General features: G+C 39.4%; 1 protein-coding gene across 1 annotated transcript in view; it reads left to right on the top strand.

Annotated features, from left to right (window-relative positions):
- Positions 1-20,168, top strand: part of CRYL1 (crystallin lambda 1) — a 73,435-nt gene that overhangs the window by 18,033 nt on the left and 35,234 nt on the right. Inside the window, exons 4-5 of the mRNA XM_067562844.1 lie at positions 15,441-15,602; positions 16,286-16,480. Coding sequence (XP_067418945.1) covers positions 15,441-15,602; positions 16,286-16,480 — 357 coding nt within the window. The remainder of the gene's footprint in view (positions 1-15,440; positions 15,603-16,285; positions 16,481-20,168) is intronic.

Raw genomic sequence — 20,168 nt, 5'->3', positions numbered from 1 at the left:
CAGGAGGGTAGCCGCAGGAGGGAGGGATAGCTATAGCGGGGCTTGGCTCGGCTTAGCTCAGCTCCCCGCCAGCGAGAGCTGCCCAGCTGCGGCTCAGCAGCGGAGGAGCTGCAGCTAGGCAGCCCTTTCTTGGCAGTGATGGGCAGATCCCAGCACAACTCCTCCCCCCCATGTTTAACTGTTTAAACGTTCTACTTTTAGAACGTTTAAACGGATTTTTTTTTAAATGAATTTTTACATCCCCAGTCGTCAGGTAGTTTCTCATGAATCCATACTTTGCTGATAATATGGGTCAGACGCTCCAAGATGGAATTCCTGTCCTGCTTGATCAGTTTGGCAGCTATAAGGCAGCATGGCCATTCTTGAGCATACAGGCTGCACTTTGAACCTCCTTGACAGTGACATCCTCTAAGTTACATGGGGGGCTATCGCTGGACTGTTCGTGTGCTCCTGGAGCCTCAGATCAACAGCTCAGATGGGGCAGTTAAGAAGCTCCTGAAGGTTTTTTCATCTACTCAAACATTCTGCCTCAGTGTTGAGTATGTTACCGTGTCTGTCTTAGACAAAGGAGGGTTTGTTCTGTGGACTGGCTTTGAAGTTGTGCAGTTCTTTATAGACAGTGCTGTAGTTGTTTCTAGCTGATGCATCTTCCATCAATTGAGCCTTCTTTGCCCAAAACTTCTTACGGTCCTGTTTTAAAGTTGTGTAATGCACAGTATTGAGGAGCAGGTATTCGCAGTAGGTCGTGTTTAAGCAAGTCATACATGGTTTTTCTGTGATATCCAGGTCCTTTTGACTGATCTATTGATGTTTGGATCTGAGATGCCTTTTCCCCAGCGCTTTGTTGGTGGCATCCATAACAGAAGACTGGAAACAGTCCTACAAAGTGCTTATTTGCTTGTGTTCAAAGTTTTTATCTGTAGGGCTAAAGCATCAAATTGTTTGCCGATTTCAGCCTGGTATTCGATTTGGACTGTAGCCTTATACATTTTATGAGTTTGGGGCTGTGGAATGACCAGTTACTATTGTGTCATTCTCTTCTATTCCAAGATTCCCCCACTCAAAAAAAAAAAAAGCAACCTGAAATCCTCAGGAGGATGTCCCTGCATAAGATCATGCTGGATCATGTGTGTTACTTGTTTGCAATGTTGTTGTAACTTTGTTGGTCCCAGGATATGAGAGGCTCAAAAGCATGTCTCTCACCAACAGCAGTTAGTCCAATAAAAGATATTACCTCACCCATCTTGTCTCTGTTTATATATGTGTAAAGTACTTTAGCTGTCTAGTTAATTGACTATATTAAAGGATACAACTTAGATTCGGAAGAGGGGAGAGGTTAGTTAAGTAAAGTTGTTCTGATAATTAGTGTCCTCATACACTCCCTGTATTTCATATTGAGTAAAGTTAAACAGAAACTTTTAAGGCAGTTACTTGCTCTGAACGACATACGATTTCAAGTACAGTAATCTGAAATTGAAGGAACTAGAACACTGGTAGCCTATTTGTGTTCTGAACTGGAAAAGTACAAAATGTCTCTTCCGAGTTTCTGGATTTCACCTTAATGAGTTAGTGTTATCTGTACAGTATCATATGGTAGAGATTTTTCTGTCATTTTAAGAGCTCATGTATTTAGCAAGCATCACATTTCACAGTAGTATAAGCTAAAACATTTAGGATATCTGAGTAGTTGTTTTTGTTTCTTTAGCCTTGAGAAGACTTGCAGCACCTGAGTTAGGAATTAGTCATTATATTAAAAAAACAAGTAGTTTGGCCAACACTCTAATGGATGCTTTATAATACCTGTATAATAAAAGAAAGTAACCAAATAAATAATACTGTAGCAGTGAGCTAAAATCATATAACTGTTTCCCTCCTGAACATCATTTTCATCAGTCTTTCCAACCTATTATCATGTAGACCAGGTGTAGGAGTTTCTTCCAATGCTGTATTTGGCTATAGATTCTGAGCCTTGTTCAGGATCATTAAGGAGTTAGCAGTTCTCTCTCCTGGGCTTCTGTTATTCCACTTCTGTAAGAACCGACAGGAAGTATCTCAATTACGGACTGAGTTTTGTTTCTTCTATGTGATGAGTGTCTGGGAATGCTGTAGATGCAACACACTCAACCTGATTTAAAGGTGTGGCATAAGCACCTCATGTTGCTATTTATTGGCTCTCCTGCAGCAGATGACTTGTGAGTGGCATAGGTCAGATGGGGCTCACTGATCTCGACTTACCGTACCACTGTTAAAGCCTCTTGCTTTTCCCATGCATTCAGAGGCTGAACTACATTTCCTATATCTTAACCTACTTCAGATGGAAATGGTAGCTTCCTCTTGTGTTAATGTTTCTTTGTCATTCTGCCCCCATATGCGGCTCTGTCTCATTTTCTCATCCTTGATCGTTGTGTTTTTGCCACGTACTATCCCAGGTGCAGCTCTGGTGTCAATCAGAGACAGACCTTTCTAGTCCTTGCCTTGGCTGAGAACCCCTTTGATTTTAGATACCAAAACTCTCCTTTTTGTATTCTCTCTTCAGAGGCTTTCTGCTTATTTATCTCCCATGGGATGGATCTGCATTAATATGCCCCCAAACAATCTAAGACCACCATGATCTTTTAAACAGAAATTTATTAGGGAAGAAGAAGATGAGTAACTTTTTAGCATGAAATATCATGACACAAAAACACAAGTCTAAATCTAACATTTCCTAGCTTTACCCTGGTAGGCCCCAAACCATTGGCATTACAAAATACAGCTCACAAAGTGCAATGTTTACGTTGTCAATGATCTCAGTCCTTAATCTAGGCTATTTATTGTGAGTCTTTCTCTGAACCTTAGTAGAGTAGCATGTTGGCGAACCCAGTCCCCATGGTAAAATTCTTGCTCAGGTGGGCTGGCTGCTGATTATAGTAGTTCAACTTGTTGAATGTAAAAGCATGCATTAACTTGTTTTCTATCAAGTTCCTTGTTTCTCTTTGCCTGGAGAAAAACTAATATTTGCAGGAATGTTATGTCTTGGCTCTGTTCCTTCGATACAACATTTTTATTATATGTTACAATTGTATTTGAAATTTTAGGAACCCTGTAGCAAGGCGTTGTAAAGGGCATCTCCAGCTACAGGGCAGGGGTGATCGTGCTGCTCATTAGTTTGAATTGTACCCTGGTATGTCATAGTGGCATTCAATCCTGAAATTATGGCCTGTGTTATGCGGGAGCTCAGACTATGTGATCATGATGGTTCCTGGTGGCCTGAAAATCTGTGAATCCATAATGTATTGCTAAACAAAAGCTTCATTAAGATAGCTGCATGTGTGCATTATACTGCATAAGTAGAGGTGATATCCATGAGATGAATTGTGGTGTCATATATTTATCATGCACTTTGGAACATGCAACTCCATCTCCATTGAGACTGCTTCCAACATTACGAATGTCTATCATTTCCAACAGTTACTTCGTAGTTATTTTGTTTATTTATTTTATTTGATTTTTGACTATGTGACAGAAAAATGTTTTCTTCTTTCCCTACAAATTCCACTGTCCCAACACCCTGATATTGGTCTGATACCCAAGACAAACAATATTCAGTCCTGAAGTTTAAAGTCAGTTATCTCATCATGTTGAATCATTTGAAATGGGAGCTTTATGTAAATGGAAACAAGACTGCTAGCTTTCTGGTGCAACACACAGCAATTACTTCTAGCCCTGGAATGTCTTGGGACATTGGACTTTTTAGATTGTAATGTTTTTTACTGTAGGTGTAGAAACTCTCTCTCTTTGATTAATTAATGTAGGAGAATTCATCCCTGTGCTACAGCCTTGTTGCACTGCCTTAATCAGTGCATAGGGGCCATCAGGCCCTCTTGGGAATACCTCTATACAGGGCTTTCTAGGATTTATACGGGGAGTAGCCAAGGCGGTCCTGTGGCTCAGCATTACTGTATACTCATCCTTAGAAGCTACTGCAGCAAGGGCAGGAGAGATAGAACAGCCCTCAGGGCTGAAGCAGGCATAAGGTGCCTCCCGTTTCATGATGAATCTGAGCCAGAGTAACCAAGGCAGCTGGCTAAAGAGATGACAGGGATACAGAATATTAATCTCAGTAGAATATTTAAAACTCTCTAAAATAGTAAAGTTTTCACTCCTGCATGTGTACTGCTAGACATGACATGAAGCAGCTTATTTGTATCATACCATAAATGTACACCACCCGTTCACATTGTGCATCGTACAGAAAATAAAACACAGTTGTGGAACAAACGTCGTTACTCGGCAGGAAGACGGTGCAGCTGCTAACAATTGTACAGTGAAATATTGAAAAAGGTGTGCTTGGCATTCCGTGGAGACAAGCCACTGTCTGATTTCTATTAACTTGACTATGGTGGTGTATTCTGCAGTCTTGGCACGCCTTCTCCTGTTCTTGATTTAAATCAATCACTGCTGAACTATCTTGTATATCCTGAAGATTTAATAAAATGTATACAAATAAGTTTATCTGCAATTTTTTTAAGTTAAAAACAAAACAAAACAGAAAAACCCAGAAAGCACATCAGTGGAAAAATCCAAAGGTATTCCCATTTTCACAATGCTGAAAGTTTTAATTGATTTAAGTAAGTGTAAATCTTTGGAAGTGCTCTTTTCTTTTTATAAGTTTAGATATATTTTGGTGTATCCATCACTTAACCATGTATTAGACTGGCAGTGAAAATTGCATTTGCCAACAATATATATATTTTTACAGTTTTATTCATGATACTTTTTGCAGAAGGAATGGGCACATATTGCAGTTGATAAAATGTATTATAAGAAAGATTTAACTACCATAAGAAATACAGTATGCCACCTAAATAAATGTAATTATAAAATGGCTAAAAATGATTAAACCTGTGGGCATTGGGTGGGGGCAATAAGTATATGTCCTCATGTCTATCATTTGTGCAGAAATAGTCTCTTTAGCCTTAAATCCACCCACCCAAATCACATTACAAAGATAAATAGCGTGCAGAGTTTTTGTATAAAATCTACTGGCTGTTTTGCAATACTAGAAGAGCAAACAATATTCTACTTGTTTGCCAGCTGTTTCTTATGTAGTTTTTGTTTGTTTGTTTGTTTGTTGGGGGGGGGGGGATAACTTTAGAATTATTTTCCTATATACATCTCATGTATCTGCAAAAATATCTTCGTTTGAACTCTGTTTAAAGACTCTTCATTCATGGCCAGTAAATACCCTGTGTTACTCAGTAAACTCTGGTTACTATGGAAATCTTCTCCCCTATTCACTGCTGAAAATTATTAGCATTGATACAAATTTTTGCTTACCTAAGGATATATGATGACTAGACTCACAATGATCTAAATCCTATATGATTCATTAGTAAACCAAAACTAAATGAAATGGTCTGTAGAAAATTTTGACTGGTGGGAGAAAGGTTTCATTTCATACTTGGTTATGGTCAATATCGAGGACACAGAATTGGGTTATATGGTTATACACTTTATAGGCCAGACTTTCTGTTACCTCAGTTATGCACTGAATGCAGGATTAGGGGAATCACAATAATGAATTTAAGCCACCTTTGAGAGTTTCTAATTCTGGCTACAGCCCCCGGCACTATGTACTGTAGCCCTAAGGCTGCTCTAAATTTTACCAGTTTGTAATTGACCAGTCATTATGTTGATTTAGAAGAGTTGGAGTGCTATAAATTAATATCACACACAATTCTCTTTATAAGGTGCCCATTTCTAGAGGGTTGCACCATATTGTACCTACTTACCTCTGGAAATAAGGAAAGTGATGGGCAGAGTGATGTCAACTTGATTGATCAGAAAGTGTATTGTTTATAAAGAGTCCAAAAATGTATTAGCCACTTTATAATGTAAATTATAAGACATGAGATGGTCCTTGCCCCAAATGATTACAATCCCTTTTTTAGACATGCTGTGAGTGAGAAGGTTACATTAATAGATTGCGTGTTTACTCAGTTATGTGAAATTATGCACACATTTTGATGGATCCCTTATGTTGATCATAAATTTTATTTAGGTGAACCCACTACCTGGGAGTGATGTGGCTCGAGTGGATGTTTAGAAGGAATAATTAATCAGTGTAGTTAGTTGTTTGTTTGGGGGTTTTTTGGCATCAAGTCTTTTCTCAAGGATTAATTGCTCTGACTTTTAAATTTTGCTCATCTGCACCTAACCAGATTTGAGTTTTTTTCTTTCATTTGTGAGAGACAAGTAGGTAAACAAATTTGATTTAGAGATTATCCCATTAAGATGAGCTGTAAAGTATGTAACTTTTGTATGAAAGCTCCACTTTTTGTTCGCCTTGGCAGTCTCCATCTGCATTATCCTACCAGAGAGCTCTCCAAATGAAGAAAGGGCTGCAGGTGCTTAATTTGCAATGTAACTTTCTATCCTTCCACTTGGCATCCTTCTGCCCTGCCTGCTAGGGCAGCTACTTTCTTACAGGGCTCTTCTGGCTGGGGTTATTACTTATAGTAAGGGGACTTGGAAGTCTAAATACAGTATCCAATTCGCTTTAGAGGACTGGCAGCAGGTAAAGCATTTCAATACAGATCATCTAAAAATCCTGACTAAACAGGTTTCAGAAAATTTTATAACTGGGAATACAACTTCTGGTAGAGACAGATCCACAACAGTGGCATGAGACAAAAAATGGGGTGCAGTGTGAGGTGTGATGATAATAAAATGATCAAGTTTCATGCGCAATAAGCAAAGGGTTCAGCTCATTACCTGCTTATGCACTGGTGACTGGCAGTGCTTTATAGACATCATCGCAGAGGTAAACCTTAAGAAAAGATTTGAAGTAACCTAAAGCAGTGGCTCTGGATTATTTCAGGAATTTTTTTTTCTTACTCGTAAGGGGTGGCATGGGTGAAAGCAGGAGATGTTTGAGGGAGAAGCAGAAATGACAAATACAGCACAATGAAGGTGGAGATCAAGGCCACATTGAAGTAATAGGGTATGTCTATACTGACAGCGGCAAAGTTGCTGCTGCCAGATCGATCTTTCTGGATCGATTGAGTGGTCAGTGTAGACCCGCTCAATCGATCAGGAAGTTGATTGAGTAAAACCACCCCATCAAGTAGCGTAGTGCTGCGTCGACGGTAACACGGTTCCCGTCAGCGCAGTGCAGTGAAGACGGCGCACAGAAGGGAAGCACAGCAGTCGACGGGAGTTACGCAAGCTACTCTCTGTAGTTTGCGTAACTCCCGTCAACTGCCGCCGAATCTCCAGGTAAGTGTAGACCAGGGCATAGATAGAAAGGGAGGGGCTGAATTATGAAGGGCCTGTAAAGGTATGGACAAGAAGCTTGAGTTTGGTGCTCTGATGAATGGGAAGTCAGTAGAGGGATATAAAGAGAAGTAGTGGTGATATGATCACATTGACAAGCTAGGTAGATGACGTTTGCAACAGCACTTTTGATGGACTTAACGATTGCAAGTCTGCAGGTATCAAAGATAGAGAGGATGTGATTGCAATAGTTGTTAGATGATGAGGGCTTGGATAACATTTTTGATGGTGTAGACTGAGAAGAATGGCTGAGTCTTAGAGAGCCTTTATGTAGAAATACAGTGACAAGATTTGGTCTGATTGTGTGGATCTAGAGAGACTCCTGGGGATTCCCTGGAATGCCTCTGGCTTTCTGTTTGAAGAGTTCAGTTATCCTGGGTTGTACAGAGACACAGAATGATTGATACCACTATATGACTTTAATTGTCTTGCAATTTAAAGATATTAGCACAGAACTGAAACTCCACACAGCACAAATCTTGTCACTGTGTGTTAGAGAGAATCCAACTCATAACAGACAAAGTGTTGTATGTTATCGTGACAGTTATTTTGGTTTCTAGAAGCGCTCTCTGATTTAGGCAATGGGCAGGTACTTTTGAATTAAAACTACATCTTTCCTGGAACATCATTTCTTTGGAGGAATTTAGTTGACTCTGCATTATATTTCATAGCGGAAGTCAGCACTGCTTCCCCAAAAAGACCTCGGGAAGACTGTGACTTTCAGTGGAACTTGTGTTCCTAATTCACTTAGTTGTTTTGAAAACACTACCCAAGATGCTTAAATTCTTTCCTGAATAGGGACAGGAGCACTCATAGGCTTTGACTGCACTTAAAAGTTTTGCTACTTCTATTATGCTGCTATAGTTAAAGCTGCAGCAACAACCACCACAACAAAAAAGTAACACCACCCCAGTGTAGATATTTTATTGGTGTAAAAGTGCTTATGCCAGAGTAGTCTGTTCCAATTCAGCAAAGTGAAGTAAATTGTACTGGTATACAGTTCCTTATACCAGTATAATTGTGTCTACACAAGGGCTTTTATCATCATAAGTGTGTTGGTAAATACACTCTGAACTGATATAGTTATGCTGGTAAAACTTTGAAGTGCAGACCAGGCTTTTGGCCAGGGCCATGCTATAGTCCTATAGTCTTGTGCCTGGATAGCTATGTCGATCAGGAGTGCGAAGAGGTGTGAATCTAGATTAACATAGCTGTGCTGGCAGATGTCCCTAGTATATGTGCAGTTATACTGGCAAAACCGCACTTTGCCAGTATAGCTTGTTTTACTGGGGAGGAAATGGTTTTACTATACTGGTACGTAGCTCAACTTTGCTGGTATAGCTGTGTCCATACTAGGAGTGCCTTGTTGGTATACTATAATGTAGTATGTATATATATACACATAATGTGTGTATATATACATAATGTACATATATATAATGTACTATAATGTACCTAAAGTACCTAAAGTAAAGTGCTTCTACTGTAGACATGGCCTTCATCTTAAAGTTAATCTACAGAGTGACCTAAACAAACTGGAGGATTGGGCCAAAAGAAATCTAATGAGGTTAAACAAAGATAAGTGCAGAATCCTCCACTTAGGAAGGAAGAATCCCATGCAGAGCTATAGACTGGAGACCGATGAGCTGGGCAGCAGCTCTGCGGAAAAGGACCTGGGGGTAACAGTGGATAAAAATCTGGATATGAGTCAGCAGTGTGCCCTGGTTGTCAAGAAGGCTAATGGCATATTGGGCTGCATTAGGAGGGGCATTGCCAGCAGGACGCGGGAAGTGATTATTCCCCTCTATTCGGCATTGGTGAGGCCGCATTTAGAATATTGTGTCCAGTTTTGGGGCCCCCCCACTACAAAAAGGATGTGGACAAGTTGGAGAGAGTCCAGCGGAGGGCAACCAAAATGATTAGGGGGCTGGAGCACAGGACTTATGAGGAGAGGCTGAGGGAACTGGGCTTGTTTAGTCTGCAAAAGAGAAGAATGAGGGGGGATTTGATAGCAGCCTTTAACTACCTGAAAGGGGGTTCCAGGGAGGATGGGGCTAGGCTGTTCTCGGTGGTGGCAGATGATAGAACAAGGAGCAACGGTCTCAAGTTGCAGGGCGGGAGGTCTAGATTGGACATTAGGAAAAAGTTTTTCACTAGGAGGGTGGTGAAGCACTGGAATGGGTTACCTGGGGAGGTGGTGGAATCTCCATCCTTAGAGGTTTTTAAGCTGAGGCTTGACAAAGTCCTGGCTGGGATGATATAGCTGAGGTTAGTCCTGCTTTGAGCAGGGGGTTGGACTAATATTCTATGATTCTATGATTCTATGTGATTTAATTGCTTTGCTGAATCTGGCCTCATCTCTAAGAACTATCTACCAAGAATCTTCATCCAACCAGCTTGGGTAGTGTAAGGGAATCCTAAGTAGTTGCATTTTCCTGGTAGCTGGTCTAAATACAGGCATTTGGCTGTCAAACAGAGTCTATGAACTCCTGCTCACCACCAGGAATGCTTCTGGTAAATCACCTAATGGGGAATGAACATAAGCAAGCACTCGAAGAAGAAAGAACGGTTACTTACCTGGTAACTGTTGTTCTTCAACATGTGTTGTTTATGTCTATTCCGCAACCCACTCTCCTTCCCCTCAGTCAGAGTTCTGGGAAGAAGGAACTGAGAGGGAGGGGGCCAGCAGTGTTCTATATATGGGTGCATATGCGCATCGCTGCAGAAGGTGCTAGACCCAGCCCTACGGGTACCACTACAGGAAAAAATTCCTGCACTGGTGCATGTGGCGCGCACACACCTAATTGGGAATAGACATGAGTAACACATCTTGAAGAACAACAGTTACAAGGTAAGTAATCATTCTTTCTGCTGGTTAATTTGAGGCATTTGATCACTTTCCAAAAAGAATGTGAAAATTTGTTAGCTCAGACACACAGACAAATCTAGGTGTGGTTCACCTATTATGACTGATCATAATCTGTTCAGGTCACTGGTGCCATGCAGATACAAATCTGTTTTGTGCTTGTGATTTTGGTCATAGACTACACCTCTGTAGCATTCTGGTGGACCCTTGCTGAGCTTAACCTGCGGCACTGCTCGGCAGCCGTAGGATTATGGCTTCTGTTTCAGTGAGCATCCTGTTTTGTGATGTGCAGCCTAATCACACTTCCGCTTAATCTCCCCTTTTCCAGTAAGCACTTTGGCTAGTCAGGACTCCATGGCTCTGTTGCATGGATCTTAGACTCTCCTCTTCCTCACTGGAATATGTGAAACTGTATGTGCTACCATCTGTTTGCTGTAGTGTTGAATCCACTTTTGTCAGTACCTTTCTGACCCACTTGATAATGAATGCATGCATTCTGCAGTTTGTCTCATCATGCATCTCATTTCTTACACATGAATTCTTCCTACTGGAGGGGTTAGTCAAAATATAGATGTACTCCTTTACTGCCACTGCCATTTAGAGATATGTGCCTAGCCTCCATCCACCCAAAATCTTAAATGCTAATTTTAGAAGAAAACCAGAGTTTGCTCATAAATTACAAAGTTTAATTTGCGCAGAGCTCAGCTTGGACTCTTTCTTGACATAACTTTGGAGGGTGCACATTATTTCTTTCCAAAGTGGCTGGTTTGCAACAGGAGGTCACTTTTCTGGTTAAAATATGCTGAAGCTTTACAGAATTATCTTTCACTTACTGTAACCACAAGCTCTATAGTCAAGTGACACAATGAGAGAATTTCAAGGGATTCGTGACTAAATTTCCAAATCTGTTTTCCAAATATTTGGTGGTGCTTTACAATACACTGATAAGATGGCTCCATATTCTTTATGTAGGTTTATGCTTATCAGGCCTTTTGTTTTTAAATCCAGGTTGTTTTTTTAACTATTTCAGTAGTTTGATAATAAAACAATAACTGTGATTGAATTCTGTGTTTATCTTTTCACACTGTTTTTCTGAGTGGATTTTATCTGTGAAGGAAGATGAAGGTCTTTGGGAAAAGTGATTAGCCTCCTCTCTTTATTTCTCTGGTGGGGTTTATGGAGCCTGTCTCAGAACCATAAGGATCTCTCCTTCTTGTGTTTTAATCCTTCCATTCACTGCTGCATCTCAACAAGTGTCCCACTAGGTGCGGGCTAGACTGGACAAGGCTCCTGTCACAATAGTGCTGCTGTATGTAGCCATAGAGATTAATGATCTGCTGTAATGTGTATGTGTGAAAAACCACCTTGCCAGAGCCTGTAGTGTAAGGAAACCCTGATCTAACTTCACATAACCAGAGTACACTTTGTAATCATCTGAAAATGATCATGATTTCTTTGTCACAGCTTCCTTGGTTCGGCAGTTCCTCTCATAGCCACAGGAAAGACATTATGGGCTTAATTTTTAGAAGTGCTGAGCACCCTTGCTAGTAAAAGTCAATGGGAACATCTGTGAACTGTGCTCAGCACCTCTTGCAATCAGGTTTTTTACACTGAAAAGCAGAAGAATGAGGTAGTGGTTAAGGGAAGACCTCGGGTGACATTATGCCCCTGGCAATGTTGATTTGTGGTTTACCTTTGAAAGGCTCCCCCGCCCACCCAGGTTTTTCATTAAGAAAAGACAAACAGCTCTTTGAGGTTAGAAGCTGAGAGTCTCCATTACATAAGAACAGTTCAACCCATCCAAGAGAAAAATAGGGCAGCAAAGCGAACCGTGAGGTGTGTTTTTAAAGTGCACTAATGTGTTGCGCATTAATTGGTCTGTGTAGATCCTGCGGTGCACACTGAAGGTTCCCTAAGATGCTTCTTAAAGCATGCTGGAGAACCTTTAATGCAAAGTGGCAGGGTCTTTACAGACGAATTAATGTGCAACTCATTAGTGTGCTTTAGAAATCACATCCTCACAGGGCACATTACCCAACTGTATAGACAAGCCCATAGTGAAAATTGTGTTTAGGACTATTGTAGCCCCAATCCTGCAATGAGATCTGTGGGTTCAGATCCGTTTGCACAGGCAGAGCACCACTGAAGGATCAGAGCCAAGATTGCAAGCTCTTTGGGGCAGGAACTTCTTGGCATGTTCCATGTCTACAGAATGGAGCCCTGGTCCCTGGCTGGGGCACTGAGGTGATACCGCAATACAAATACTAAATAATGATAACTATCATGCACATGGCGGAAACAGCAACTTTAGAATAGGCATACACATTTAAACATGAAAATCCTAATGAAAGCGGCCCATAAATATTCTAACAGCCATGAAACATTTATTTTAACAGACAGTCGTGCATTACTTTACATTAAAATTAAGACTTAACCACAAAAAAAACCACTGATTGAGTTTTTGAAATATGTATGTTTAGTAGTTTTGAATAAAAATGAGGATCTGGGAGAATGTCCTGATTGCTCTGTCTTACAAAGAATTGATCTAGTATCAGAAGACAGTATCAATAATACCTCTAGCTGATATAGAGTACTAGGCATTGACATAGTATGCATTAATTTGCTTTTGGCAGGTACAGTATGTTAAGGTTATGAAGGCTGAAAAAGGCTTTTAAAAGTTTGTTGAATGCACAATGTAGCAAAGTAGCACAAGGTAATTCAATCTTGGTTTTTCTGCGCTAGAACTTCCTGGCCTCTAGTTAATTGATAGCTACCTCCAGTTAAGTTTTTAAAGACCTTTGTTCTGGGATACAAATATTTGTGCATTACCTGAGACTGAGGCATAGCAATCAATTAACTAAAGGTAAAAAATTATTGTGTACAGCTACCCTTATTAAAGTTGCCACATCTCTCAAGATCAGGCTCTAAATTGGTAGGTGGAGCCAGCCTGGACATGTGTTTACTCTGAATTGTTTGAACTGATGTTTCTGATTCACAGAGATTTTAGATTCACTGAAAAGGTTGCACTGTATGGAAGTTGATTTAACTTTACAAGGTGTTTAGCAAACTTCTGTACAATGCAGCCTCTCCAGAGCACTGTTGTTGAAAGCCAACAGATTGGCCTGTTCTCATCAGGCTGTTACAAAATATGTTTATTGCAAGGCTTAATTAAGTTGCAAGTTGGGTTATAGTAACCTTATTCAGGCATTAAAGCCTTGGAATAAGGGTGTACTGTTTGCAGCAAATAAGAAGTGTGATAGTCTCAAAAAAAAAGAAAGTGGGGGGCGGGGGAGAGAGAAGGCAAAGGTATATACAGTGTCACTTAAAATGCATTCAGGTGAACTATAACCTTATTGCACTGACTGTTTCAGAGAGCATATCATGGGTTTAATACTGTATTTTATCTACCTATTATTTGATCTCCTTTTTCTCAGTAAACAGAACAGCTGCAGACTTCTCCAAGTTTTGTAATTGACAACAAGTGAAGTTCCTGATTAATAGATTGTTTAGGGCTTAGTTTTCTCTCTGTTCTTCAGGGAATCAGTATCCCTGACTGAGAAAATAATTCCATGCTTCACAAGGACAGAAACTTTATTCTACTGGCCCAACAAATTGAATACAATTGTGTCACTATAAAAGAAACTTCAAGCAAATGTTCCATTCAAAAACCTTACATAATCATAGCTGGTTTGGATTTCCTACAGTTTTGAGCTTTACCTCTTTGGTTATCATATGATCTGAAAGAAGGCATAGTATTTCAGGTACAGAGTCTCACAGTAAGTTCTCACAATAAAGCAATTCAGTGCAACTCTTTTATTAGTTTGAACCGTATCTGCAGAGTTCTCTTCATCTGTGGCGTTACTAAAAGAAACTATTTAAATTTAACCAATTTGCTAGCTTTACTGATCCAGGAATTACAAGCAGAGTATCATTTTGTTTTGATAATGGGATTTATTACAATGGGCTCTATCTATCATTCTTAAATGACCCTGCTTATCCTTTCTGAGTCATGGACATTTTATTACTTAAAGCTTAGTAAAATTCTGGTTTTTTTTTTTAAAAAGATTTTTTTAACCCATTTATATTCAGTCTGATGGAAACCTTTACCCCAGTACATCCACAGAGAGTCCATCTGAAGTTATATAAACCAAATGTAAGCCTACTTCCCCATCTCTCCCCATAATGTAGCACTGGGGAGTAATGCTAATGGGCAGGGGCTTTGACCCTAGATGATGGTGGAAATGTTATCTGCCCTTTGTTTTGAGGGGATAGGCCTGCTTTTTGTTACAGAAATTCACATTTGAATTTTAATCCTGTTTGAATCTTGCCTGCTTTTGGGTGTCCAGAGAGTAACCATAGTCTGTGAAGAAGAGGCGTGTGTGTGTGTTTTGTTTTTTTGTTTTTTTTTGGCATCTTCACTCAGCAAAGAAGTTGCAACTTTTGCTCTTGGGTATGGATAGTCATCCTGTGTGCCTTTGTTACTTCTAGTCTGGATTACTTCTAGTCTGTGCATGGGGTTGTACTTGGAGACCATTTAAAAAATTCAATTAGTGAAGAACACGGCTGTCCACCCATTTAGCGGAGTTTCATACATGTGCTCCACAGGACGCATTCATTTCCAGCTAGTTATGGGAAACATGCAGGGTTTTGTTTTTGACCTACAGTGCCCATTAAGGTTTGGAGACCTTGAGATGACAATCCCTAGATTTGCATGTCTCAGGACCTCCGACAGACATTTCCAGTGCAGGGTCATGATCTCTGAAACTTGCTTCCTCACCTTTGGTCCTATAGCTCCTGAGTTTGGCTACTTTTTAAAGCATATTGCAGTTTATATCTGTTCACTTATGTCTTATCTACAGAGGGAGATTGACTGCATTGCTATAGCAGAATTATGCTGACGAATAAGTAATTATTTCTAAAATAAAGTCCCTTTTATTCCTAAATAGAGCATCCACATGGGGAAGTTATATTGGCATATCCATAGCAAAAGAATTATTCCACTATATAGCTATGCTTGTCAATTTCCTCATGTAGACATATCTGTAGGCCTGTCCTAAGGGGATGAGTTGAACTGAGAAGAGTACTATGTCTGGCAGGCACATCTAAATCTGTTTGCATAAGTATTTTAGATTGTTTGCTTGGGTGCCTAGATCTCTTTGGAAGGTTCAATATATATGATGGAAAAATAAATAAATGTATTGGTAACTAGTATTAACTGGAGGATTTCTAATGATGTTATTATTACTTTTTATTCTAGGAATGCACGCCAGAGAAATTAGAATTAAAAAAGAAGATTTTTGGTCAGTTAGATCTTATTGTCAATAATGATGTTATCCTAAGCAGCTCAACTTCCACACTTTTGCCTACTAAGTTATTCACTGGCCTTAAACATGTGAAGCAGTGCATTGTGGCACATCCTGTAAGTACTCCAACAGACTCTGTTAATTGCTTTATGTTTAATCCTATATGTTTAATCTGAGTTTTAATGCCAGGGTGGTTTTGCTCACAGAATTGGTGTAGTTTTTGGAGGCCCTCTGTCTTGTAGCTTTTTCGGAATAGCGTTTATGTGGTATTCACTAATGCATGCAGAGTATGTTATAAATTAATAAGTAAAATAAATGAATCTTGAAAAGAAGTTGTGTAGACTGCTTGAAAATGTAGTTCATTTATGACAACAGCAAAATTATTGTAAAAAAATCTTTCCTTTGAAGTGCTTGAAAAGAGGAATGTTATTTATAATCTGCATCTGCAAAACAAACACTTTTGAAAATTAGGAATGAATGAATGTATTGAATTGGCATAAAGTACATTGATAACATTGGAGTGAACTTGTGCTTGGTGTAACTCCATTGACTTCAGTGGAGATACTACTGGGGTGGAATTGGCACCTTGGGCCTGATTTTCTGCTATGTGGTGTGCATGCCATTCTTGTTGTCAGTTGGCTTTGTGAGTGCCCTGTACTTCTGAAAATCTAGCCCATCGTGTTTACTGGAAAAGGCCCATTCTGTTATAAAATTGTACATGTAGAAAGATGCTTTACATTTAATTGGTTCAATGTAACAATGTTAATTAATACAAAAATTTTTGTTGGTCCACATCAAGGTAAATCCGCCCTATTATGTGCCACTGGTTGAACTGGTTCCCCATCCAGAAACAGAGACTTCTATAGTGGATAACACCTATGCTCTGATGAAGAAGATTGGACAGTCACCTGTCAGATTAACCAAAGAAATAGATGGGTTTGTTCTGAACCGCCTCCAGTATGCAGTTATTAGTGAGGCATGGAGACTCGTGGGTGTATGTGTAACTTCATTTTCTTTACATGCACTATTCGTTTTATAGGCATAACAAACAAACAGTATTATAGTATTTACATTTCTTTTAGATTTCCATCTTCATCATTATTAAACAGTCAGCTCTTTAGATTACATGATAATAAAGGCAGGTAGGTAAATTTTACAAAAATTAAAGGTTTTGATGCTATTAAATACTGAAGACAGAGACAGAAAAGCTAAGTGATAGCAAAACGAGAAACACTAGAGCTGTTCCAAAATACTGTCATTTTCAACACAGCCAGAAGAGCAAGGTTAAAAAGTCAGACACTACAATACTGATTTTCAGGTTGTCTCTTTTCAGTTCCTGTTGCTTTCAGAATATTGTTGGCATGCTTTTTGCACTCAGTGAAAGCATAATGAAAATAATATTTTAAATAGAAATCCATTTACCTTTCAGGAATTCCTCTCTCAGGTAGCTATTTGATATTGGCATTCAAAGACAGATTTCTCCATCTCCTGCCCATTCAGACTTCAGCTCATAATCATCTGTTTGTGGCACTGCAACTTTTCCCACAGTTACATGTTCTATGCCACAAAGATGACCTTTCAGCAGAAGGAGATGAGTAGCATGCCCAATATTAGTGTGGGAGATTAAATTGTGTTTTGAACAGGGCCATTTGTTTTTTCCTCTTGAACATTCTGATTTCTCAAGCTGTTTAAAAATTAAAAAGCATAGGAATCTCAAGTTTGTAAGTCATTATAATTAGAATAATAATAGCTAAATGTTTATCTACCACACATCCTTCAGGATCCCAAAGCGCTTTACAAATTTTATATTTACTGGTTTCATTTTACCCATAACTGATGCACAACCTCTGTTCAAATTCTGACAGTAGTACTATGTAACAGGTTAGATCAGGAGGTGAATAAGAAGGCAGCAACCAGTTTATACTATGTTGCGGGGTATTGACTGACGTTTAATGTATAATGTGAATTACTTTTTATAAACAAATAATTCTGACAAACAAGTTCAAATAGTGAACAAAACAGTGTTTGAAGTTCTGAAGTACAGGATATTTCAGTTTTTTAATTAAAGAAGAAAGTTTAACAATGCTATGAGTCTAATTGCCACAAATTATGGTGTAGGTTCCCCTCAGATATGTTACCTTAAGTTGTCCTCCATTTGCGTTAAGTGGGATAATAAGACAATTACTCTGTCTCAAATCAAGAGAGAGTGAAATGTAGTGAAGTGTCTAAATTTTTGGTAGTTTAACTTCCAGGAACAGAACAGTTATCCACAAATGTCAGGCTGTGCTCAAGTTTCTAAGGACAGAAGTTCATAGGGCCATTTTGGAATCTTTGGTTCATGTATTCCCTACATGCTGGAAGAGTTTAGGGTATATTTTTGTTTACTTTTCCTCAATTTCACTATCAGAGCCCTCATGGAGACTATCAGCCTTCACTTTTTCCAGCAGCCTCGTAAGTGAGTGTATATTCCCTGCAGTTTTGCATTCCTCTCTAGTGGATAATTGTCTCAAGTGGGAATGAGTTTTGGAAAGTTAAGGGCCTTACTACTGGCATATATTAATCATGCTTGTCTTTTTCTGCTCTCAGCACCTAGTCTCACTTTTGTCTGCCATTATACTTGTCATAATTTCTACACTTCTCCCAGATCCCAGTGACTTTATTGTACGATTTTATAGTTCTCTTTTATATAGAGAAGCTTGTATTACTGGTGTCCACACAATTAATAAACTATGTAGATTAGTAAGTGCTTGGGTACCATGGTGACGTGTCTATAAATACCTAAGACAGAGTCAAATCCATTCCCACCAAAACCCTCAGTACCTGCAAATTCTTTGCCCTGGCGTGATTCTCTGACATTTTTAGGTGCTGTACAGATGCACTATGGACCTTTAAATAGACATTGAAGAGTCCTTAGTCTGTTATCTTGGATAGTGGAGGGTGGTCCTTAGACTGTATGTGGGTAGTGGATGGATCTGTTTTATTTATACTTGGTCAGTTACCATTCAACAGTCCATTAAGAAGTGAGTTTTGAGGAGGAATTTGAAGGAAGGAGATGGAGGTTGCGTGGCACATGAGATTGAAGATGTTATTACAAGTGTAGAGGAGAGATTGGAAAAATCAAAGAGGTGCTGGAGGATGGAAAGAGACATGAAGGGAAGCAGAACTAGCATAACATAAAGCCTGAGCAGCAGAGCGGTGTGAGTGGTAAATGTAGGGAAAGCAGTGCTTTGGGGAGCCTTGAAATGAGGGATTGGAATTTGAGGAATTACATGTGGAAAGAGATGTAAAGGCAATGAAGAGACTCGGCAGGATGAGGATGGGGTCAGAGGGGCAGGAGAGCATTTGGCTCCCTCAGGGACTATACTTGGATGGATTTTCTCCATATTTTGAACTTCTGATCAAAATACAGAGTCCACAATTCTAAGCTATTTTTTTTCCAGGTGCTTCCAACAGATCTTGGAGAGCTAAATAATCCCACCCTGCCCCCTCCCCCCGGGAGTTTAGTGTTTCTAGTAATGTAAGCATCACATTAAAACCCTGGAGCTGGGTAGTACCGAATGCTCGCTATTTAAGATAATTTTTAATGATTCACAATTTTAAAGTAATTTGAAAGATAATTCATAAAGAATTGCCTCTCCCTCTCAGAGCTTGATTACTTTTTTCTGGAAGTTCTTTGGAGCAGTAAGTACAAAACCAAACTGAGAGTTGGAGTGTGTTAAATGAGCTTTCCCTTAATTATGTGTGAACATTCTTTGAAGGATTCCTTTGGGATAGCCAAGCATTTAGTTGTTGGTGTACCCACAAAAGTACACGTTACCTATTTCTCTCACATAATCTGTAATTGGGAATGCAAATACCCTTGTGGGCCCAAAGTGAATTACTGCACATGCAAATCAGTTGTAAGGCACACATTGGACGGTGGAGGCACATGCATGATATTGTAGGCATGGCTGTGCTTTTTATGCACATGTTGCTCCCATAGCTGAAAACTTTTGCTCATTGCCCTGAATACCCAAAATTCTGGTTATTGTGAAATGATGAACTTTAATTGTTCATGGCCTTGTGTATGTATGACCAAAATTTTCAAATTTAGGTGCCCAAAGTTGGGCATCTACAATAAATATATTTAGCCATGAAAAATAAATGGCCGGATTATCAAAGATGGTAAGAACACCAATCCCCTTTGGATTCATTGTAAATTATGGGTGTCAGCATTTTGAAAAATCAGACCTCTGACTTTGTGCCTCCAATATGGATTCAGGTGCCTAACTCTGAAAGTTTTGGCCACATATGACAAAATGCTGACAGTAAAGTGTTAAGAACTGGAAAGTTCCTTACTTAATTGTTACAAAGTTCACTTTAATTTTAAAAAAAACTAGAGAGTGCAAAAATGTGAGTTGCGCTTTGACCAATGAGGAGCTGGTGCTGAAAAAGAGGCATGAAACCTGCTTGCTTGGGTTTCACCCAAACCTCCAAGTCCCCTCTCCCCTGCTCTGTTTTCTTATAACATAACTATATTTCAGACAATTAGGGTTGTAATCTTTAACCATTTGGTGACTAAATTTGCATTCTGTGAGATTATACAAATAGAATAACTCAAGCATTATTGGGACATTAGGATTTCTAGCTTTCCCTGCTACTGTCTTGCCAATGTTTGCAATTTTATTGCCAGTTATGCCATT

Source organism: Emydura macquarii, unplaced genomic scaffold, assembly GCF_026122565.2.
Source record: "Emydura macquarii macquarii isolate MOO-44397 ecotype Brisbane River unplaced genomic scaffold, CSIRO-AGI_Emac_v2 contig_2473, whole genome shotgun sequence".
Classification (NCBI taxonomy): Eukaryota; Metazoa; Chordata; order Testudines; family Chelidae; genus Emydura; species Emydura macquarii.
The sequence above is the reverse complement of the archived record's forward strand: the minus strand, read 5'-3'. Positions and strand labels throughout refer to the sequence as shown.